This window comes from Lissotriton vulgaris, chromosome 11 (assembly GCF_964263255.1).
Source record: "Lissotriton vulgaris chromosome 11, aLisVul1.2, whole genome shotgun sequence".
Taxonomy (NCBI): Eukaryota; Metazoa; Chordata; class Amphibia; order Caudata; family Salamandridae; genus Lissotriton; species Lissotriton vulgaris.
Genome location: NC_141699.1, coordinates 979547499 through 979572351, shown reverse-complemented (window position 1 = coordinate 979572351; position 24853 = coordinate 979547499). Strand labels below are relative to the sequence as shown.

General features: G+C 42.4%; 2 protein-coding genes across 2 annotated transcripts in view; both read left to right on the top strand.

Moving 5' to 3' along the window:
* The window catches only part of LOC147683806 (arylacetamide deacetylase-like), a 116426-nt gene extending 111049 nt beyond the window's left edge, over positions 1 to 5377 (top strand). The window contains exon 5 of the mRNA XM_086944204.1: positions 3982 to 5377. Coding sequence (XP_086800330.1) covers positions 3982 to 4590 — 609 coding nt within the window. The 3' untranslated portion in view covers positions 4591 to 5377. The remainder of the gene's footprint in view (positions 1 to 3981) is intronic.
* Positions 5378 to 12399: 7022 nt separating this feature from the next.
* Positions 12400 to 24853, top strand: part of LOC147683805 (arylacetamide deacetylase-like) — a 93679-nt gene continuing 81225 nt past the window's right edge. Inside the window, exon 1 of the mRNA XM_086944203.1 lies at positions 12400 to 12623. Coding sequence (XP_086800329.1) covers positions 12486 to 12623 — 138 coding nt within the window. The 5' untranslated portion in view covers positions 12400 to 12485. The remainder of the gene's footprint in view (positions 12624 to 24853) is intronic.

Here is a 24853-nt window from a genome sequence, read left to right as displayed (position 1 = left end):
TGCCCCAGTCGTCCGGAGGTCATGAAGTTTAAACAGTTTCCAAGTTTCTGGATGGTGGTAGGAGAAGTCCAACCAGATGCACGCCAAGGGTCCATAACCTCAGGAACAGCACTTGGGGGTTTGGACTCACTCGAGCAGACCCCAACAGGAGAGTCCAGGGTTCAAGGCAGGTCCAGCTGGAACTGATCATCTGGACAGTTACAGGAAAAGGGCTCTTCTAGCTTCTATATATTGAAGAGGAGGTCATCCTTCTGACCATTGGACTGCACTCCTGGGTACAAGAAGGAGCAGATCCAATCCTTCAAGGCCCCTTTCAGGTCACAAACAGCCACAAACAGCATGTTCAGTCCGCATCTGTTCTTCCCTAGGTCTTGGAGTGCCACCTCACTAACCAATGGAGCAAAAGTTTCCATGGGCAACTTTGCAACTTTTGCAGCAGTTTCTGCCTGCCCCACAACAAACAACTACACAGTGCCTCTTGCTCCAAAAATCCGAAATTATGAAAGCCTTCTCCCCTTGTGCAGAGCCTAAGTGCCCACCCAGAGGCTTGTCCGGGGTAATGAACAGCCCCTTGTACATGGTTACTCTTTACACCCAGGCTGTTATTTATGTTCTGGGAGCAGCTTCACACCTCAATCAAGGACATAGCCACCTGTGTGACAGAAGGTTACTAGAAAGTGGCCCTCATGAGGTTCAGGCAGGGAAATAGTAACCTTCTAAAAGTTCATTTTCCGTAATACTCATAAAGCACTATGCTGGCATCCCCCAATGTGTGCACATCAGTATAGGGCTTCTTCTAGGAACATATGGCCTCCCCTTCTTGCACTCTGACTGGAGAAAGTCATAGCACCTGGGCTTGTATGACCCCATTGGCTTCTTTCCACTAAACCTTTCCATTCCATGCACTGAAGAGGAATGGGACTCCCTTCCCTAAAAACTATTTTGGGGGCCTTTAGAGAACTCACTTGTATTATCTCTGCCACCCTTCCTTCTGTGGATGGGGTCCTGAACCACATTTCTTGTGGTTTCTCCCAGGTACCTCCTTTGACACTCTGGTGCTGAGAAGGAGGTCATCTTCTTTCCCAAGCTCTCTGAGTATAGTTAGCTTGGAATCTATCAGGTGCAGTCACAACTCTGTAAAGCTATTAGTCAAGACCTTCTCCTAAATAAACAAATTGTACAGCCCATCATAATCCTTTACTTTACTGCTCTTCGCTCAACCTTCCATTTCCTTGCTAGAGGCATCTACAAAGTCCACCTACGACTGGTGTGCCTGCTTCTGGTTATCCCTGAACGCCAGGTGATAAATCTCTAGGGTAGAACAAATCTGGTTATGACGGCCTCTTTCATGGTGCCATATGTAACCTGGCCAACTGCATCTAGGGTCAATAGTATATCCCTTCCAGCATATGCTTCCACAGACTACCCCTCAGTCCTCCTCTGCTTCTCTAAGAGTCTGTAAAACACCTCATACACTGAAAACCACGTAAAAAACAGGTTATTTAAATAAAAAATATATGTTTTTCATTACATATTAATGTACAATATTTCAAATACCTAGTTGGAATGTGGATTATTTTGAATGAATTCTGTAATTGATTTATGTATATCAAATTACATTAAAATATGTTTCTGAAAATTAAATTAAATAATAAACCCCTAATTGATTTTAAAATGCTTTAATAACTATTATCAGTGATGTATACAATTAAATGTGAACAATTCAATAATATTTTTAAAAGTTAAGCTAATTCTTTCGCTAAAAATGCTTGTTAAAATAAACATGTACAATTTTATTCATGTTAACATTATAGTAAAAGTATTTATATTTTTATCTATTTAAAATAATTTGATTTAATGTAACATTATTTCCTATTTTATTTTAGTCTTTACCTTTAATATTTACTATGGGATGGTAAAGCACTACCAGTGGTCATTTGTGGTGTTGGACTTACTTCTACTTTGGCAGTAGCAAGTACACTCATGAATGTGGTGCTACAACCTTTTTCAAGGGGTGGCGACATGTGAGATTGACTTTTTGAGTAACTTTACACTCAAAATTTGTAAATAGCCAAAAAGCAGTAAACTTACTCAAAGTTGAAGTACCTTTGTGAATCAGCCCTTCTTTCAAGGCACACAGGATTGGAAAACATTTAATAAATGTACATACATATACCTTATAGTGGTTGTTAGTATTCTGCACTCAATATTGCTGTAAGTTAATATCTTGCATTCAGTTTTGTGGAAAGGTACATCTACTTTGTCACCCAGATTCTTACCCAGAGCCCTGACTATATATACACACCGAGCTATCCCACAAACTATCCAATATTAATGGTTCCTATCCCAAATGCTCTGTACTCAATCCTCTCTACACCTGCTCTGCTATCAGATCATAGCACCATACATTTAGGAAAGGTAGAGGTATCAGAATACTCTTAACAAGAGACCATTTCACTTTATCAACTAACCAAGAGGCTGATTACGATGCGGCCCCTTACTGGGCTGCTCGGTTTCCTTTCCAACCTCCTCATTATGATGGAAGCAGTTAGAAAGGAAACCAGCCGGTCATTCAGACTGGCTTCTGAGGGGTTGTAGAGCCTGTCTGCCAGTCGGAAGCTGACTAGTAATCTCAAGGGCGGGACTTTCCACCCTTGAGTTAACAATGCACGTTCCCGACATGGAAACCATGTCGGAAATCATGTTTGGGGGGCTCCCAGCAGGGCCCCCTTCGGTGCATGGCCTCTGCTTGGAAGCTGATTAGGCACCAGAGGTACCCCCCCTGTTGATCCCTGCACCTTGAGGTAGGTACCTTGAGGTGCCTGCCACGGGGTGCAGGGATGAACCGCACCTCCCATTTCACTATGGGAGTATGAATTACGGCCGGTTTACGGCCATAATGCTTGCTCCATAGGGAAATATAGGAATGCGACCAAACAGTGTTCGGTCGCATCCGAATGAGGCAGTCTGGACTGCCGACTGGGTTTCGGTTGGTCCCAGGACCAGATCGGTGTTGCGCAGAAGGAATTCTGCCCGACATCAAAATAAGCCCCCAAGAGTGCACCATCTCTTCTTTCAATAATATTCCCTGTTCCACAAGATCAGCCCATTACCTAAAGATCTCAGACCTTTGCAGAACAGACCCATTGCAAGATCACATTAAATTAGGACCCTTCTCACTTTTTAAAATTAAGTCTATTGCTAATTAATTTCCTCAATGTGTTGAATGTGTGCATGTGGGCCAAATATTAGTACTAATCGCTGTACAATAACTTGCAGTAACTAGAGAGCCTGTCTATTGTGCAAAAGAGTTACTAAAAGGGAAAATATAATCAACAGCACAGGCACTACATTTGTTAGTAATGATTTGTAAACTCTTGGATGAGACCCATAACCATTTTCTTTAAGGCATAGTCCCTGACATTACTCTCATTGTATTTAAGCATATTAACATGAATTACAACTTTCAGTAAACAATTTGCATTAGGTAGTTCATAGTTGGGTAAGAATGTGCACAGCCATGTATGTTCCACATGTTTTTAATTATTTTTGTACGGTGCGCAGTTTACAACGCGCGCGTTACCACGACCTACTATTACCACGCGGTTGTAACAACGAAAGTTGTTACAACGCATTGCGCTGGGGGGCGCCCGAGGATAGTAAATCATTTAATTTACTATCCCAACACCTTCCCTGCTATCCACGGGGACTGGTGTTGGAATAGTAATTTAAATGTTTTAAATTTGTGCCCCCCCAACGCAAGTCGTTGTAACGACTTGCGTTGTTACAACCGCGTTGTAATGGTAGGTCGTTGTAACGCGCGCGTTGTAACGATATATATACTTTTTGTACATAACATATGTATCTCATGTTGGCACTATTGTTGTATAATAAAGCCTTTAGTGATCCTATTACTCATTTCTTTGTATTTCATTAAGATATGCTGGAATCTAAACACATTTCAAATTATTGTCTTTACAGGTACAAGAGGACAGTGAAGTTGATGTTAAGCCTAAAGTTCAAGCTTTGATCTACCCTGCACTGCAGAACATTGACCTGGACACCCCTTCATATCGTGACAATAGTGACATGCCTGGTCTTTCGAGGAAAAGCATGGCCAGGGCCTGGAGTACATACTTTGCCACTGATAAGTCCTTAATTAAAGCCATGGGATCCAACATACATATCACTTCAGAATCAAACAATCTTATTAAATTTGCAAACTGGAGTAACCTCTTGCCTGAAGAGCTGAAAAAAGATCATGTTTATCACAGCCCAAAAGATGGAAGATCAGAATTTCTGAAAAAGTATCCTCAGATTACAGATCCAAGGGCCGCACCTCTTTTGGTTGATGATGAAAAATTGAGCAAATTGCCCCTAACATATATACTCACCTGTATGTATGATGTCCTAAGAGATGATGGTTTTATGTATGCAGCGAGACTCAAACAAGCAGGTGTGCAAGTTATGCATGACCACTATGACAATGCATTTCACGGAATGATGGCCTTGATTTCCTCTGCGACAGAGCAATCACTTGGAATGAGAATGCTCAATAACTACATTAAATGGCTGAATGACAATTTGTAAAGAACATCAATTAGCAACGTGCTTTATTGGAAAATATACTGTTGACACTGAATATTGTTAATAAGAAATGTCATTTGAATGCAGAAGAAGGATCACGATTAGGGACTGAATTATTATGTGTGTCAATGATTTTGAAAATAGTTTTCTACAATTCATGAATAAGGTGAACAATTAAATGTAAATCTCTTAAAGTATAAATGTCAAATCGTTTTTCACGTTTTGCTTAACATTACATGCTGAGCTAGGTGATACCATGTGGTAAATGATTTACAATAACTGCCTAAGAAAAAGATGTTCATGCTATTGAAAGCCAGTAGACTAAAATATGATTTTGTCTAATGACCTTCTGTACAATCATGTTATTGTTGGGAAAATATAATTTCTACATTACAATGTGGCTTGTACTATTCAACACTGGCATGCCTTGTTTTAGAAACTAGGCAATAACATATTTTTTAGCATAGTGCAGATGTGTAATAAGATGCTTCTTCTCCCCCTTCAAGTTTATTATATTGCACAGAGAGAAATACAATAATTACATATTCATTTTTTCCCTAGAAAATTGCTACAAGTATAAACACAGACATCCACAGTTTATGAATATAGGAACTTACCACTTCCTGTTTTCAGGGTGTTCCGGTAATGCCGATACAAGGCATGGGACATAAAAGAGCATAGCAAACAGCAACTATCACTTCTTTGTTTTATGTGTGTGAAGGTTTTTGTTGTAAAAGTTACAAATACTATTAAAGAGGCCCATTCAGGTACTGGCCGGCACTATGAACTTAGGAGAAGCTTGTTTATGAAACTAATTCAATTCAGCACTATAGTGAATATACTTGAAAACAGGGTGAATGTGGTTACAGTTATCAGGGTGAATTGAGGTCAGTATCAATTAAGGAAAGGATTCAGAGCTATCAGCATTTTAGCAACAGTGGGGACAGAGTAGATCATTTCCTCCTTTAAATTTCCTACCATGGAAAGGGCAGGGTTATCTATGGCATATCACAGAGAGTGGCTTTAACGGTATCACACGTTGCTTGTGACAGGAGTGATTTAGATGGGCAAACGTAGCTTCATAATGTACACTGCACTATTGATTCATATACCCTACAATATGAGGCATCTTATTGAGCCCCTGTTTTATTATCAGCCTACATTGACACTGTTAAATCCACCTAAACTCTGCCATTGACCAACTGGACATTTACCTATGTGTAAGGAGGTGGACTGCAATGTCAGAGAGAGCTCTGCCTTAACTTACGTCAATGCGTTGTTGGGTTTCAGAATGTCTTAAAAATGTTGTTTCCAAATGCAATGGACCTCAAACTTTAGCACTTTAGAGGTGCAGATGTCCACAATATCGTCATATGTCATCCTATTGGATAGATTTGTCTTCATTCTAAATGGATGTAATCCATTTGGACCATATTGTACAGTCACCCCCATTGCTTTTTCAGTCAGGGGTGGAGCCACTGCTTCCTCTGCTGTGAGCAGAGAGGTTCTCACCCATCTGCAGCCAACTGGATTTTTTCTATTCCAGAAACTGATTTACATATTATCTCAAGCTGCTTCTAAGAGGAAGCTCCTTAGTGATAATGTTACATCCAGCAACATCAATTTACATCATAGTAGACTGCAAACCTGGCAAGATGTAACAAGCATTGGCAAAGCCAGTAGCTCTGGCATGTTCGAGATTGATGCAGCTGCAGAAAAGGTCTTTCAACAAGATGCATTGCCACAAGACACTTCAGGATGTGTGACTGTAGTCAGATGCCATTGCTGGAAAAGGTGTTCCGAATAATGCAGGACCACACCAAGTTAATAGATGCCCTTCTTTAGTCAAATGCAACTGATTAAAAAGGCTCTCAGAATGTGTGGTCCATCAAGATTACAAAATTTCCCTCAGAAGTAAAACGTAAGTGCTTGAAACGCCTATCACAAAGCTGCAGAAATGCAAATCATTACTAGTTGTCATATAGTTTCAATGATACAAGGCATCACTGGACATTCCTCTTGAAGCAGCTGCAACTATTCTATTCTATTTGTGGTGTCTTATATGGTGCACAGCTACCCCAGAGGGCCTCACGCCACTGAGACAACCACACCTGTAAAACCTAGGCTGAAATCCAGACTAGATAGGTCGTTAATAGTTTCCTGAAGGCAGTTTCGGACTGCATTTTTCTTAGTTTGACAGGGAGAGCATTCCATAACTTGGCGGTCAAATAGGTAAAGGAACGACCACCATACCTGGCTCTATTGACCTTTGGGATGGTCAGCATAAAAAGTATTACACAAAGATCAGCTCCACAGGACATTACTGTTGTGTAGTTCCTACTAATTTGTAGGATCTGCGTGTTTTTTTGACAAGTTAAACTTTGGGTGAGGTGCCTAGATTGATTCTGAGCATCCCACAGGATATGTTAGCCTAGTGACCAGCTACTTCACAGTTGCACCTTAAGCTCCCCTAAAGCTACCAAAGAGCATATGGCTTTTGGCAACCACTGAACATGACAACCCCTCATGGATCGTGGTAACAGATCAAAACCTCTCACTCAGTCACTTGTGCTCTTTTGTTCTCAGAGTAAAATACAGGGAATACACACTGGGATGTTTTCAATATATTTATTGAACCAATGTTATTCTTATATAAAATACATGTGCTGCAATAATCAGTATGCAGAACCAGACGAAAGTGATTACAAGCACCAAAAGAGTAAATAGCAGATACAGTTCTACCAAGGAGTTAAAACAGTACATAAATTCAGGCATATAATACAAGATAGTAATCATGCATACTCCTACTATGCAAACTCTACTCTGTGTGTGCCAAGAGTGTGTGTAGGTGTAAAGCCAAAAATCCCCTCAAGGGATGATCCAACCCCAATGCCTGGTGGGGGAGAATGAAGGACCCCGTCCTGGTCACGAAATGGACAGCCCTCATGGAGATGTCAGACCACTGCATGATGAAGTTTCAGTATGCAGGGACCCTCTCTGTCAGATGAAGTGCCTCCTCCGCCCATCCTCTGAGATGCTTATTATTTATAAAAGAGGCACCCTTACTATGTACGTATAGATTAGCAATATTATAAATAGGCAGATAACCCTGTCGCCCCATGGATGAAGATAAGATGACATTTGTACATCGTGCATAAAAGGCCTTGTATTCAGTGTTCGGGCATCATGATAATATTTTGCGAAGCCAAACGTATTTCCAACATTGTCATGCATGTGAATATGTGGAAAAGGTCACAGCAATAATGTTATTGTGCTATAAAGAGGACAATGTAAGGATATGTGCAGCATTGCTACATGGGCCTAACCCGGGCACCTAACCCAGAAGCTGCAGAACTGCAAATCGTTACTAGATTTGATATAGTTTCAGTGACACAATGCATCCCTAGACATTCCTCTTGAAGCAGATACAACTATTCTATTCTATTCTATTTGTGGTGTCTTACCCCAGAGGGCCTTCGGTCGCTGAGACAGCCGCACCTGTAAAACATAGGTGAATCAGGCTGAAATTCAGAATAAATAGGTATTTCATAGTTTCTTGAAGGCAGTTTCGGAGTGCATTTGTCTTAGTTTGACAGGAAGGACATTCCATAACTTTGCAATCAAATAGGTAAAGGAACGACTACCACACCTGGCTCACTTGACCTTGGGATGGTCAGCATGAAAAGTATTACTCAAGCTTCAGCTTCACAGGACATTACCAAATGTCCATGTGGACTCAGATGTACCTGCTTGAAAGGTCTTTCACAAAGTGGTAAACCAGCAAGGGGTCTGCAGACTTGCCTCTTGAGTCAGATCTAACTGCCTGAAAAGTCTTTCACAATGCTTCAGTATACCAACTAATTAATAGAGGGCCCTCTCAAGTCAGACTGCTTGAAGTCCTTCACAGAGTTGCAGTCTGGAAAAAACGTTCATATATATTTCACTAAAATCAAATGCTCCTGCTTGGAAAGTCACAAAGTTACATCTTCCCTATATACCCCTATAAAGCTAAATTAACTGCATGCAGTCTTTCAGGAGGAAGCCGTACCTACTCCCTTAATTAAGTGTCCCTTTCTAGTGAGATACAACTTAAAAAAGCTTTCACAAAGCTGCAGTACCGCAGGGTGTTGCAAGATATCTCTACTGAGTCAAATCCATCTGTGGCAAAATCTTTCAGAAAGGTTCAGTATCGATCACTGTTAACAGATGTCTGTCTATTCTGAGATGCATTTGCTTGAAAAGTCTCAACGCTTCAGTACTACAGGATGTTACTGGAATTCCCTTTCAAGTCAAATGTACTGCTTCAAAATCTTTCACAAAGCTGCAGTTCTGCAAGACATTACTGGACACTCCTCTCGAGTGAGATGCAACTGTGTCAAAAGTCTGCCACAATGATACAGTACTGCAATACGTTACTAGATGTACTGCAGAAGACAGGTGTAACCGCTTGAACATGCTTTCTAAATCTTCAGTATTGCAACATATTATTTGAAGTCCCAATCAAGTCAGGTGCAACTGATTGAATTATTTCACTAGGCTACAGTACTGCAAGACATTCCTAGATGTTTGACTCTGCTCAGATGCTACTTCTTCTAAACTCTTTCACAGAACTGTATTTCTGCGAACTGTTATATATATCCCCATCCAGTCAGATGGCAACGGCCTGAATGATTTTTCACAAAGCTGCAGTTTCTCAGATGTTGCTAGATGCCCCTCTTGAGTTATTTACAATTACATGAAAAGTCTTACACAGTGCTAAAATACAGCAAACTATTAATAGAGTTCTCTCTCAAGTAAAAGGCAATGGCTTCAAAACCTTTTCAAAAAGCTGCCTCCAACTGTGAAAGACTTTTCATGTAATTGTAAATAACTCAAGAGGGGCATGTTACAAAGAGTTCCACTTGAGGTGGACCTCTGTCCCCAGCAGATTTTTGTAGTCTCCTGGGCCTGTCATTGTTCCCATTTGAATATGCACTAGGTAAGGACAAATAGCAACACCATTAGGAACACCTCTTTCCTTCACACTCCATATCAGTCGGCAGAATGAATGTGATATGCTTCTTTTTTCTGCAGCTATGCTGGAACTACCCTCATACAACTCAGGCAGAACGGCTCTACGTCTGGCTGTCTCATTTCCCCTGCATTTAAGTGTGCACAGAGTTTCAGTTTTCCCAGTTGGGCCTTTTACCTTCCAAAAGAAAACTTTCCAGCCCTCTTGTTCAAATATCCTAGTCTAAAGGAAGGTGCATCATACTAAGCACATAGTTGATTATAGTGATGGCCACCCTGTCTATGCTCTGTATCCACTCCTACAGAGAGAGTTTCAAATGGCTCCTGATTTTCTGACTCCCAGGCATTTGAAGTTATAGCTCTAGCTCAATAATTTGGAGGGAAAGGCTTGATTGTATTTTCCCAACAGTGTTTTGTGTTAAGCAAGAGTCTTAAAATGTACCCCTTTTTTCGGTTTATTCCCTAAAAGATTGAAAATAAGTTAATTATGTCCGTTAACGGCTTAAATGCTATTTGGGGCTAGGAAATTGTCGACATACATGAACATAATCATTCTTTCCCTTGTTATTGAATGAAACTACACAACTGGTTTTGAGTATTGGTCGGAGAACGTTTTTGCTTATCTATGTTAATGTGAATATATTTCCCCTGGTGAATGTAAGTAAAGTTTCGTGATTTTGCCAACTGTGATATTAAATCTACTTGACCCTCTTTCAGTCACTATTTCGAGTTACAGGATGTTCTGTAGGTTGTTCGTGCTACAGGATGTTCTGTAGGTGGGACATCCTGTAGCAGGGAATCATGTGGCAACCGAAACCCTGTCCATGCTGTAAATCTTGTAAAGGCTGCTATGGTTATAAGAAGATTTGATAATTTGTGATTCACACAAATTTGCATCTACAGTGCAAGTGAGAGTCGTCCTGGGTGCAACAGGAAAAGAGACATGTCCTCTTGTCTCTGTCAAAGGATTCCAAGTATAAACCGCAAATCAGTGCTTAATCTATGTTGGTGGTTGCTGGTGGGGCCCATCAGCACTCATTTTTGGGGATCGTGACTTTAATCCAGAACAAAAGGCAGAAATGCAGAAAAGAGAGAGTGGAAGAGGAGCAGAAAGATGGGAAAACATTGACAAATTCAGAATACAAGGATGAAAAAGAACCCACAGGAGTGAAATAAATGGACAGGGAAGGTAGAGTGGTGCAATAAAGAGGAATAGTTTGGAATCAAGACCAGACATCCAACGTATTCAGCAACCCCGATATCCATCAGGGCCCATGCCCTTCTTTATTTCATAAATTAAGCACTGCCTTAAATGTATTTGTTTGTATTTTTGTAGCTATTGAACCCTGCTAAAAAGCTGGGTCTAAAACCAAACCTCTTAATGGTCATACACAGGCAGGTCCAGTCCATGCACAAAGAGGCCCAGTTGCATGCTTCCCCAGTACTTCAATCAATCAATCAATCAATCAGAACATTGATAGAGCGCGCTACTCAACCGTGAGGGTCTCAAGGCCCTAGAGGGGGAGGGGGGAAGCAGCCTCTACTGATCGAACAGCCAGGTCTTAAGGAATCTCCTGAAGGTCAGCAGGTCTAAGGTCTGTCGCAGGTGGATGGGTAGGGTGTTCCATGTCTTGGTGACGAAGTGGGAGAAAGATCTGCTGCCGGTGGTCATTCGGCGGACGCGTGGGATGGTGGCGAGGGTAAGGGCAGCGGAGCGGAGCTGGCGTTTTGGTGTGTAGAAGGTGAGTCGCTCGTTGAGGTATGCTAGTCTGGCGTTGTGGAGTGCTTTGTGAGCGTGGGTGAGGATCTTGATGGTGATCCTCTTGTTGACCGGGAGCCAGTGCAGGTCTCTCAGGTGGGCGGTGATGTGGCTGCAGCGAGGGATTCCGAGGATGAGGCACGCGGAGGTGTTTTGTATACGTTGGAGTCTCTTCTGGAGTTTAGCCGTGGTTCCTGCATAGAGGGCGTTGCCGTAGTCCAGTCTGCTGTTGACGAGGGCTTGAGTGACCGTCCTTCTGGTTTCGGTGGGGATCCATCTGTAGATCTTGCGGAGGGTGTTGAAGCAGGAGGAGGACACAGTGTTGACTTGCTGCGTCATGGAGAGTGTTGAGTCCAGGATGAAGCCCAGGTTGTGTCAGTGGTTGGTGGGTGTCGGGTTGGGGGGGGTCCCAGAGTGGTCGGCCACCAGGAGTCGTCCCATGCGGAGGGGGTGGCGCCGAGTATTTAAACAATATTTAACCACAGAGTGAGGTTGAGTTCTAGAGAGCATTTTGCCAGCGTGCCCTGAATGTCCCCTTAGAAATGAGGAATTAGTCGAGGGATCAGTAATTAAATTACAGTAATTCGACTCCCCTGGTAATTCTTTCATTCTTCACAAAGTCCCACCCAGAAATTCCGGCAGCTGAAACTAAACAGGTGTATCGTGTTTCCACGGCTGACATAACCCCTAGAGGGCGCTAACTGCTGTTACTGGCCCCATCACATTTAGAAGCCAGAAAGCAAGTTAAAAAAGAACATTGTTTACACACAGAGTGATCTTTTCTAAAGGAATATTTGTTGGCTATCTATTTTGCTCAGCAGCGCGACTTCTTATTTTGTAAAATACTAAATCATAAAAGAGATCTCTGTCTTTCACTCGAATGTCTTGCATAACCATGCACTGCGCCAGGTCAAACACCGGACACAATGGCTAGCAAGCCTGTTCTTGAAAGTGCCCTGTGCAAACCCTGTTACTAAGTAACAGCATGGACTGCTTCGGGTGTGGCAAGGCGCTGCTCCCTTTTTTATTGAACAGAGGAAAAAGCTGCCACTGTAGTGAAAGCTCATGTGACTGCACTGACTAGAAGGAGATTTACCTCGAGCAGCACCGAATGAGTGGGTAATTTACCATGGCCTCGAAATTACTGTTCTTCACAATCGCTGCTATTTTTGTGGCGTACTGTTTGTATAAACCTCTTCCAGAAAACACCGAGGAGAGATGGAAAATGACTGTCTTAAGTTGGATATTTGGACCAGTTGCACTCGTGGTAAGTTCCAAATTGCATCTTCAGACCTCTAATATGACGACATATTCTATAAAGTATTGTTTGCTGCTACATATATCTGAAAATGTTAAATATGTAACTAAACCCAAGAAACCTACTGTAAAAAAAGATGCGTCAAAATGCATTATTAAGTTTCGTAAATCATATGTGGTTTACATAGGGCTACTTACATATACTTTTTAATGTTTGGAAAGGTTTATGAACTGAATATTGTCTTCATGGTCAGAATATATTCATCTTTATTTCAGAATGCTGAAATCCTATTTCCTGTACATGGGTGAGGCCTAATTTAAATAGAACAATGAAGATATGGAACTCTCATATGGCATTATTTATGGAAAATTCGAGAAGCAGAGGTTAATTAATGCCAGGAAGCGCTAGGGGAAGGGAAAATACAGATTCAGTATTTGCACAAGCACTCACACTTAATAAACTGAAAATCCTTCAGAACGATTTTCTTAAACAATATCGGTCTCCTGCACAACGGCAGTCGCAAAGTTCAAATCGGAGCCTGGTATTTTTAAATGTGTGAAACCCAAATTGTGATTCGGGAACACGTTACAGATTCGCAATTTGGGTTGGCGAATAAATACAATATGTATTTGGAAAGGGTGTGTAAAGGGGTCCTTTCCAAATACCAATTTCTTAAGTTATGTATTGGTATTTTGAGACTATAATCGGGTCACAAAACATTAATATGTTACCACCAAGTCAAAGAAGGTGATAACTATTCGCCAATGAGAAGGGGTCTCCAAGGGACCCGATCCCTTTTGTGAATGGGAGTAGTCAGTGCTGCTCATATAAAATTGGATAATTGTCCACTTTTTGTTTTGAACACATCCTGTGAATCTGCTGTATTGGAACAGAAAAAGATTGCTTTATTTAAAAGGAATCACAGACATGTTGGTCTGCTGAACCCTTAAGTATAATGGGGTTGCCTTCTGTCCCTCAGAACCTGGGTATATAATTGTTGACTATAAGTGATCCTGTCGTGTGTCACAATTTTGGCTGAAATTGTGAGAAATGCTTATCATTAAGAATGGGTATAAAAGGTCCAATAATGATCCCTATCAGGCAGTGCGCAAGACCTACTACTGTTGATTCTCTACTGGCCTCTGCACATCGAAATTCTTAATGCCCATAAACCACGACACCGTAGAGTAATTCATCAATAACAGGTACTATTCTGGTTGTCCATAACATACAGATTACATATAGTATAATCCATTTCACTAACAAAACGTGGAAAATCAAATGTTTACTGTGTTCACATATACAGACATGTAAACATGAAAGACACACATACAGCTAGATTCATGAAGCATTTTTTGCGGGCGCAAACGGTGCGAATCGCAGAATTCGGCCGTTTGCGCCCGCAAAAATGGCTTTTGAAATTCATCATTGGGTCTTGTACTCGCAATTTGAGAAATCGCAAAAAAATGGATTTTTCAAATTGCAATCGCATTTAAGGAATCTCAATTCGAAATTCCTTAAATCCTATTCATGACTCAATAAAAAATTGCGAATTCAGTATTTTTTGCCGCTATTTACCGCAAAGTCAGACTTTGTGGTAAATAGCGAAACCTGAGAAAAATGCACTTTTGTGCATTTTTCTCAGTTCTATGTTACACCCACACATGTCCTTTGGACATATGTGTGCGCAACATGACTCTACATCTTCATTTCAGGGGTGCTACAGGGTGTCCTTTGGCCAACCTTGGCACCCTTGAAATCGCATCCTTATTTGCGATTAGCAAATTGCTAATCGTAAATAAGGAATAACTCCCCATTCATTCCTCTGGGCCCAGAGGAATGAATGGGGAGTTATTCCTTATTTGCGATTAGCAATTTGCTGATCGCAAACAAGGAATGTGTAGGAATCGCAGTTTATTTAGCGATTCCTACATGAATCCCGTTTTGCAAGTCCTTAATAGCGATTCCTTAATAATCGCTATTAACGACTCGCAAAACGGCTCCTTGATGAATCTAGCAGTATGTCTTATGTTCACACTAATGAAGCTCAAGGTATCCTCATATTGTTTCCTTCGTATTGTGAGAAATGCTTAATAAAAAGCATTTCTCACAATTTCCACCAAAATTGTGATACCAGAAAAGGTCTGCTGAACCCAACAAGCCTTTAAGCTTGTGACTCTGGCCAATCATAGTGGGTTGCAATTCCCACCTTCCTCGTGCTTAATAATGTGGTAGGTCAAATACCAATGCATTTAGTAAGATTAGGACCACAAATTGCAACCTCTTCTACTGAAATATGTCAGTACAATCCAAGTAAGAAAATGCAAACTGCTATTGGTATTATTTGTAATTTCCAATGTATTTTTTTAAATAATATTAGTACATGAGGCCCTGTCATTTTTTATTTGCATGAAGGAAAATAAGGTAGTTACAATACAGACATTCACAAAAATGTAAGACTGAAGCAGTAAGATATACAAGTTACTGCGACAGTTATTTTTAAATGTAGGGGAATTACTGGTGGGGACATGGGTTACTGCCCAATATCATCATGTCTCAGAAATTGGTAGTGGTGGTTGGAATTTTCAATTGGTAGGATGCTGGTCACACTGTGGATTGCTCACGGAAATCTGAGTTACCCAATGAACACAAAAGATCACAGTTAAAAGTAGGGAATTTATTTGAAGATTAAAATCCAATTTCAACTTCATACCTTGATATATCTGAGGGCTAGTGGGATGATGCAAACAGGTCTGGAATTAGGGGTGGCTGACTGCACCAAAATGATAACACCGTCCTATAAACTTAGGGTTAATAGTAAAAGTTGTCATATTCCTCCTCTTCAGAAAAGGGCACTCCCTCCAAATTAGAAATGTAATATACTAGTCAGGGACAATGCAGGCTCATCACGTTCACAGTCCTGGCATTCAGAGTCCTACATCAGAGAACAAATACGCCCTTTAGTTCCATTCGGATGTGCTGTGTGCAAGGTCCGCATTTCTCTTTGGTGACACACTTCCTCCGTGAAGTGCCAGCCATCTTGAGTCAGCTAAGTCTTGCTGTCTATTTTTCTGGTTCGGAGTCAATTCCCCACACTGTGCAATAAAACATGTCTAAGTCTAGGGGAGGCCTCAATACCACGACTTATACAGACCCAAGATCGGGTTCTACAATGATGGGAAAGAGTAGCATGTGATGCTTTGTTCCTGACATGCACACCCCTGGCTTGAGAGATAGAGATCTTTAGTGAATCACAAATGGAGCTTACTCATTAGAAAAGGCAAGTGTTTGCCACTTTGGGGCACGGCAGAGAGGCCAACAAACACTCCTTCAATTTGGACGCAGTGCATTTTGTGGGCTGCATTCTTAGACTTTTTGCAATGAAGGGGAAAGCTAAGAGTGGCCTGATAGCAGTGCTTAATTTGTAAAAAAGTAAGTGCCAGGGCCCTTCTCGGAAGGCCACTGCACCACCTATACCCTGCCAACACTGCCAATGACAATACATACATACACCTAACCATTGTTCTAATACAAGTGTGACAATTCAGACTATTTCAGGCCACACACAGCTATAATAATGGCGTAAGAGGCTGGTATTATTTATTTTCAATGAATATTGACTTAATAAACCCGTTTGTAGTGCTCATCTCAAAATTTAAAAGATGGCTCCACCATGTGAGGACTGTCACTAGAGCCGGTGCTGACAATTAAGTGCCGGTGCTGAGCACCGGAAACCACCGGCACAAATTAAGCACTGCCTGACAGAAAGTAAGCAACCAGCTGTCATATCCACTAAGGCTAGAAAGAACACCTAAAGGGAGACCACGATTTTGCACATACGTTTGCATGTATGTATGTATTGGTATTAACACAGCACAAAGCTAAATGGGAAGAAATAGTCTGTTGCAATAGATGGCTGGGAGATGACTCAAATTCCGGTATATCAAGTGTAATTTAACATACTTGCAACATACACATGTTTACATTACACAGATACATTGCATGCCATTAAAAATCAACAAGGTCTACATATCATAGTATGCAGGAACTGGTTTTCAGATCTGCATGCTACGAGTGGATGAATGGGTGAGAAGTTTCAAAGCCCAACACAGAAACAACAGATATTCTAATCTTCTTTGATTAGATGACCCCTCAGGCGCTTCATACTTGCCTTTTGTATTCCTAATCTGGCCCTCAAACAATGTCTACAGAAGCAGCAAATTGCACGTAAAGGCGCATACGTAAAATGCTGGTACAAAGTAAAGAACGCTGAAACAGACTCCCTGAATGCTCATCTCTGGAAAGAGATGGAAACAAACAAGGACTCCCCCGCAATGGTGTACCTCCAAGCAGCCGTTAACTCCCTTGTGATAAAAGATCTTTGGGTCTCGAGTTGTACACACAACTGCTTCAAGCGCCTTGTCAACAAATCTGTGAAAACAATCTCGTTGGAAGAGGACAAAGCAGCACTAACCAAGAGGTCCCATCGGTGGTTTGTGATTCAAGGCTACACCAGCGCCTCACCACAGCCATATCTCAGCACCGGCTTTTCAAGGAAGGCGAAGGAAGACTTTTTACGGTTGAGGATTGGGGTAACACCATCCAAAGTACATCTCCCCCCTGGATGCGATTGGACTGTAATCTCAAGTGTAGGCTCTGTGATACCGCAAAGGAGGACGTCCTGCACCTGCTGTGTAGCTGTAAAGCTCTAGATAGTGCCCGAAAAAGCCTACTAACACAGCTCTGGAATCAAAGACGTGTGCGCACTTGCAGACAAGCTTTGCTGATGAGCTTCAAGGGAGAAGACATTCAACTAGCCTGTAGGCTAGTGCGCTTTATGAAAACAGTCAACACGGCCCTAAACCCAGAGGCCAGTAACTAAACTTGAATTATTGTGATTTGTTTCCGTATTCTAAGACCATTTTTTTTTTATAACTAAAGTCACTACTGATCGTGAAGGAACTTTTCTATTAACGGACAGTACTGTACTAGCTGCACGGCTTCTTTTTTTAATTTTTCTAAAAGTGTTTTTAATTGCTTTGCAAAATCGTTACATTTATACTCCTGCTTCCTTCTTGTTTTTATTGAGTAATTGCAAAGATTTTAATTAATCACGCAATAAAGAAAGATTAACATACTTGCAACATACACATGTTTATATTACACAGATACATTGCATGCCATTAAAAATCAACAAGGTCTACATATCATAGTATACAGGAACTGGTTTTCAGATCTGCATGCTACGAGTGGATGAATGGGTGAGAAGTTTCAAAGCCCAACACAGAAAAAACAGATATTCTAATCTTCTTTGATTAGATGACCCCTCAGGCGCTTCATACTTGCCTTTTGTATTCCTAATCTGGCCCTCAAACAATGTCTGTTCTCTCTGCATGAAATTCGGGTTTTCTGTTTGAGCAAGAGCTCTTTCTGCCCCCTCAGATAAGCAAACTGTCCTTCACCTGTTTTCTGGTGCTCAAACTACTTCCTAAAATTCCTCCATACCTCTTGGGTTAATCCTGTTAATCCTGTGATTATTGCAGTTCTTTATTTATATGCATACTCTCCTTTTTTGACACATAGACTTCAGTGAATTCCGGTTGGCACCGAGGGTTCCTACGACCTCGTGTGCTGCAGCTTGTCTCATTTCTTTTTATTGGCTGTCTATGTACAAACACGTCCTTTTTAAATGTATGTTAATTACATTCAATACTTTTTATGAATACATACATACATACATACATAAATATTTAAATAACTAAATACATACAGGAAGCATGACACAGATACACAGTACACAGTACAAATTCCTAGGCCTGAGTTAAGGATCTCATTCATAAAGGAGAGAGTTGGTAGACTGCCTTCCCACAAAGGGTGCAGATACAAAGACCTGGGCCCTGGAACTAGAGTCAGCTGGCAACAACCACCAGTCTTCCCATTTCCTTGTATGTGGAGGGCACAACACACTATCAAATATATACTTTGGGTCATGTAAGACTTTATCAGCCTGATTCGGCAAGCCGAAATCGGGTCGCAAAGGGCCAGATTCTGAAAATCTGGCCCTTTGCGAGCGCTATTTTTGAATTTGGGATTTGCATTTGGGGTTGTGTGGTCCCCGTCCCGGGCCACTTGTAGCCCTGGGGATCCCATCCCCCTGGGCTGGGCCTTTTCGTTGGGGACCGTGAGGGGGTCCCCAATCCCCTCACGGTCCCGCCGGCTCCCCGGGTCCCTCGGGAGCTGGCATTGCTTTTCCACATGGGGAGCTACTAAGATGCAGTTCCCCATGTGGCAAAGCAATCGTCTTTGGTTTTTAGAAGAGAGAGCAACTTTCCTGCTCTCTCTTCCAAAAACCAAAGCAGTTTGCTATGGCAGAGCGGGAGCCGCGAGGCTCCCAGCCTGCCATAGCAAACAGCAGTGTCCCGGGGATGGGCACCCCGGGACACTGCAGGAGCCGGCCCTGGGGGGGGGGTGGTCCCCAGGGCCGTTACAGGGCTCCAGGAGGGGGCTGCACAGCCCCCTCCAAACATTTCCAAAGCCCCGGGGAGTTGGTGGTCCCCGGGCTTGGGTGGTCTGTCACGGACCCTCCTATTTTAATATTTAGAGCCTCGGGGAGGTGGCGGTCCCTGGGGCAATGGGTACCTCTAGTAAGGACCAGGGAGCTGCGTTGCAGAGTGTTGCAAAAAGGGGGCGTGCCCTCTGAACACCTCTCTGCAACGCAGCTCCCTGGGGCAAACTGGAGGTACATGATGGGCTAGTTGGCTCACAGATGAACCTCAGGATTGAAGAGGAATATATTCCCCAACCTAAAACGCACCACAGGGCGTGTTTGCACACATGTCTCCTCAGGCCCCAACCCCTTTCTTCACTATTGAGCGTAATATTCCTCTAAAATCAGCCGAAGTTCAAATTCCGAATTACTCACCTGTTATCACGAGAGACGTCAGTGCTGCATCTTTCAGCCCACTACTGATCCTGAAAAGTAATTGTAACCATACTTGCAGTAACTTGAATTACCTTCCATAGGTTAACATTGACTGGTTTCAATTGAAATTTTTTGTAAGTGGGGAGTTTTGGAACTTTAAAAAATTCCTCAAAAATCAGCCAAACTACAAATTCCGATTTACTCACCTGTTATCAGGAGAGACCTCAGTGCTGCATCTTTTAGCCCACTATTGATCCTGAAAAGTAATTCTAATCGTAGTTACAGTAACTTGAATTTCCTTTCATAGGCTAACATTGACATGTTTTACTTGAAAATTCTTCTAAATAACTTGAATTTCCTTTCATAGGCTAACATTGACATGTTTTACTTGAAAATTCTTCTAAGTGTGGAGTTTTTGAACTTTAAAAAATTCCTTAAAAATCAGCCGAACTACAAATTCCGATTTACTCACCTGTTATCCGGAGAGATCTCAGTGCTGCATCTTTCAGCCCACTACTGATCCTGTAAAGTAATTGTAACCATACTTACAGTAACTTAAATTTCCTTCCATAGGCTAACATTGACTGGTTTCAATTGAAATTTTTTCCAAGTGTGGAGTTTTGGAACTTTAAAAAATTCCTCAAAAATCAGCCGAACTACGAATTCCGATTTACTCACCTGTTATCAGGAGAGACCTAATTTCTGCATTTTTCAGCCCACTATTGATCCTGAAAAGTAATTCTAATCGTAGTTACAGTAACTTGAATTTCCTTTCATAGGCTAACATTGAAATGTTTTACTTGAAAATTCTTCTAAGTGTGGAGTTTTGGAACTTAAAAAAATTCCTCAAAAATCAGCCAAACTACGAATTCAGTTTTACTCACCTGTTATCAGGAGAGACCTCAGTGCTGCATCTTTTAGCCCACTATTGATCCTGAAAAGTATTTCTAATCATAGTTACAGTAACTTGAATAAAAAATTCCTCAGAAATCTGCCGAACTACGAATTCCGATTTACTCACCTGTTATCAGGAGAGACCTCAGTGCTGCATCTTTCGGCCCACTATAACAAATGCTCTCATTGAAGTCAATGGGAGTCCGACCGAATGGTATCCGAAACCAACATAATCGGTCGGTCAGACTCCCCGAATCGGATTCGGTTAGAAACCATTCCAAGACCGATTTGGTTAGAATGCTTCTGACCGACATCGTAATCGACCCCTTAGAAGTAAATATGGGAGAAACCAAAGGTAATGGCTGAATAAAGGGGTTCAAGGAGGGGCAGGTACCCATCCACAAAAGAGTAAACCCATTTCTATTCAGAAACTGTATTTCTAAATTTACTAAAAAGGACCCAAAGCTCACAGTTGGGGTAAATCCAAAGCCACACTTGGCAAGGTAAATACTGATTTGTATATGGTTGGGTCCCAACTGAGGTGACATGGTGTGCAAAATAATGGACTTAGCTGTGGATCAGAGAAATTAGCAGTGAGTGATATTAATTCAAGCATTCCATCCATCACTTTTTGTGTACAAGCACTAGTACTGCAACAGCTTCCCATAGAAAATAATGGAGGAAAAGACTGAGGGGCCGAATCCGATGTCGGACGGACTCAGGTCTGTCCGACATCGGTCAGGAGCCGTAACCGACCAACCTGCAGTGGTCGGTTATGGCCCTGATAGTACGATGCGACCGAACCCTGTTCGGTCGCATTCGTATGGTTCACAATGGAAGCATGCATTCCGACCGGAAAGCATGCTTGCAATTTGAAATGCAGGTATGCAGTTCATCCCTGCAGCCTGTGGCCGGCACCCCAAGGTGCCGGCCACCGGATGCAGGGATCAATGGAAGGGCACCATAGGTGCCCCCATTCCGCCATTTGGCAGCCTCACACCCATGGGGGCCCTGCTGGGGGTCCGCAGAGACAGTTTCCGATTGCGTTTTCGTACCGGACACACCGACACGAAAAGGCAGTGAAAAACTGCCATCGTACTCCCTCTGTCGTAAAGAGGCGACCGGGGGAGTACTGGAGGATTTCCGGATGGCAGATGGGCTCTCCGAGCCCGTCGTAGGCCATCCAAAAAACCAAGTCGGATTCGTTTCCGACCGAGCCCATCCGAATGGCTCGGTCGGAAAGGAATCCGTCCGACAAGTACCGATTTGGTCAGAAGGGCTCCGAACATGGCTCGGAGCCCTTCCGACCAATTTTGGAATCGACCCCTTAGAGTCTTATTACGAGTTTGGAGGTCCTTAAACCACTGTACCCATGTTCATGGTCTGAATGCTGTGAGCACGGTTGTCTGACCATCATATTACAACATGTGCAGGTTGCATTTGGAAAAACCGCTACTGAACCGCCGAGACTGCAGATTGCCAGGGTCATGGTCAGGGAAAAGTAGCTGATAAAGGGCGATACATGGGAGTTTCACCACCGTCTGTATTACGAGTTGGCTTTTCCACAAGCTGACAGCAGCGGTTAGACCGCCAGCTACAAGTCGGAAGATACCAAGGATTTGGAGTACATATTCATCCCTTTCTTGTTCTTTCCGCCAGAGTTTGATGTTGATCCCTTTCTTCAGGTACCCCCTTCACATCTGTTTTTTTATCAGTCCACTCCTGGTGTAGAGATAAGAAGTCCTTGCTTACATTTTATCCCAGTTAGCCTGTTGGCAGTGGCTGGCAGTGGAGATTGCTCCTTTTGACTTCCTCAGGTGGGTTCTTGTTCTTTAGATTGGGTTGACAATTGCCACTATCGGGCTTAATGGCAGTACAGGCTTCAGCTCTTGGTAAACTGCTTGTGTTAGGTGCTGCTGCACAGGTACTCTGAGTCTCCTGCCACTGCTATTATGTTGCTCTCTATTGCTGACCGATGGTGTTTTAGGGCTTAATGTGCTTGAGGATAGATATATCCAGGCACTTCTTGCACTTACATTCTTGTGCTAGTACTGTATTTCTTGGCTATTGCTCAAGACAGCTGCTAAAGGTGGAATGCCATGCGGTCAAGACCGTCCTTGGTGTGCCTGTCTTTAATATATTGCTTTTATATTTTAGGTTTGGCTGGGCTTTCTGCACATTTCTTGTTGGCTGCCGGATCATAAAAGGTCTTGGTTTGCCTCATGAAGTGCCCTCTAATCTCTTTCCTCAGATAGGGTACAGTACAGGGCTGAATGTCCATACTTGCTTGCTGTGCTGCATCTGTCTGTCGGCTTGATTCTACTACGAGTGCAGGCAGTTTCAGTTGGTAATTAAGTTTCTGCTGTGGCTAGTTCCTGTAGTTGTCATCACCCTGGTTTGCTTATAAATGCTTTGTTCCAGTTATGTCTATTTATAGTTCCTTTAGAGTGATTTTACGCATGGGTGTAAAGTAGTAGAGAGCTGTGTATCTTCATGGTTAGCTCACTAGACTCAATCCGCAGATGGTTTGCAGTTTAGTAGCAGTTGAGTAGCAATTAAAGTGCACTATGGATTTGTGTTTTGATGCGCGTCTGATGTGCTTCCATGTGCTACTGTTTTACTAAACTCTAGTAGTGCCCAGGTTGCCAGACTCTTAGGTCTTTCTCATGCGCTTTCTTGTGAATTATGTCTGGCGTTTCATCTTCCTGGAGGAACCCCGGTTCTTAGCTGGGCTTGGCTTAGTTTGGATCAGCCATCGGGAGAGAGGGCGGTGCAACCATCTTGCCTACAGGCTCCTCTTGGCGGACAAGCAACACTGGCTGAGCACCGGCCCCTCCTTGCACCAGATGCTCTTTGCATCTCCACCGCCTGCTCTCCCTCTCTGTCCCCCTCTCCCCTCAGCCCCCATGTCCTTTTTGACCAGCTTAGTGCAGACTTTTACGGTTAATGCCGCCCCCCTCGGCCGATCAGCGATGATGCATCCAGCTGGCCTTGCCTTTACACTGCAGGACGGGAAAGCTTCCCACTTCCTGGTGCCATGCAGAATATTACTCAGCTGGGGGTGAGAGGGTCGACTCACCCAGTGACCTGTGTTGGTATTGTTTCCCGGAGCTCCTGGGATCAGCCAGCAGGATCAGGCAGATGGCGTTGCCTCAAGTTGCTTTGTTGGCCTCCCACATGTCTGTGCAGCTCTGCAGGGAGGCAATCTGCAAAGTGCTCATTTGGGGTCACTATCACTCCCCCAAGGTTCCCCCTGAGCAGTGCAGGAGGTGGCAAATAGAAGGCACCAGGGGAACACCCGGGGAGTGATCCGCGTTAGGTCTGAACGACGGCAGGTGCTATGCTGCAATCACAGGCTCCTCCTTGCATGCATCGTGTAGTGTTGTGGCATTGAGTCAACTAGCGAGAATATGTTTGAAAATGTGATTTTGAATTTTAAAGGGAGCATGGAGAGCACATATAAAATATGAGGGACAATCTTCATTTGATAGTTTCAAATCCCCCCCACCAGGTCCAAAGCAAGGGAGACCCAACAGTAAACAAATTAGGATTTTTAAATTTCAAGGCAGAGGTATTGTAATCAATGATCTTTCTGGCACTAGGGGGAACCCAAATGGCAAGATATTTATTGATCCCCAGAAATAGATGAGTTAAATTAAATTATCTCCAAAGAGGAGAAACATCACGCCCATGACTAGTGCAGTTTTCTCACAAAATGACTTATTGAGAATGTATGATGGAGCCATTTTTTGAGGCTAAAAAAATTGCAAATGACAAAGATACATCTTCAATTCATGAAGAGGCTCTTAAAAAAACTGTGGAAACGGCAAGTACAATAGTCACAAGCATTGATAGAATGTATGCCCTGAGATGACAGAAACATTGGAATATAATTGTGAATGAGGAGGCTCAGAGATAATTAGATGAACAGTGGGCCATTAATGGAGTATATTATTAATAGATTAGATGACGGTTGCACTCAGTACAAGTTCATATTAAGTATATTGTTCAAATAACTAATTAATGGATGACTGAAAGACTATTGTGAACATATAAACTATATGTAGCGGTGACTTAGTGAATGATACGAGAAAAACATAAAAGAAATACATGATAAGTTAAGTGGTTTTGATTTTCATATATGATTCACAAATACTTGATTTAATCTCATTGAGAAAATAAAATGTATTTCGGGGAACGAATTGGACATCATATTACACTTGAAGTTAGGACGGATATATAACAACAATAAATATGAATAATTATGGAGTACATGGACCACTGGACATAAATGCAGTTGAAGACAATTATTGTGGGTGCTACCTAGAACGCTGCACTTCGATGCCTGCTTATTTATTGTTAAAGTGTATTGATCCAAATAGGGAGTCTGACTTTACTTAATTTTATGTTTAAATTCTAAAGG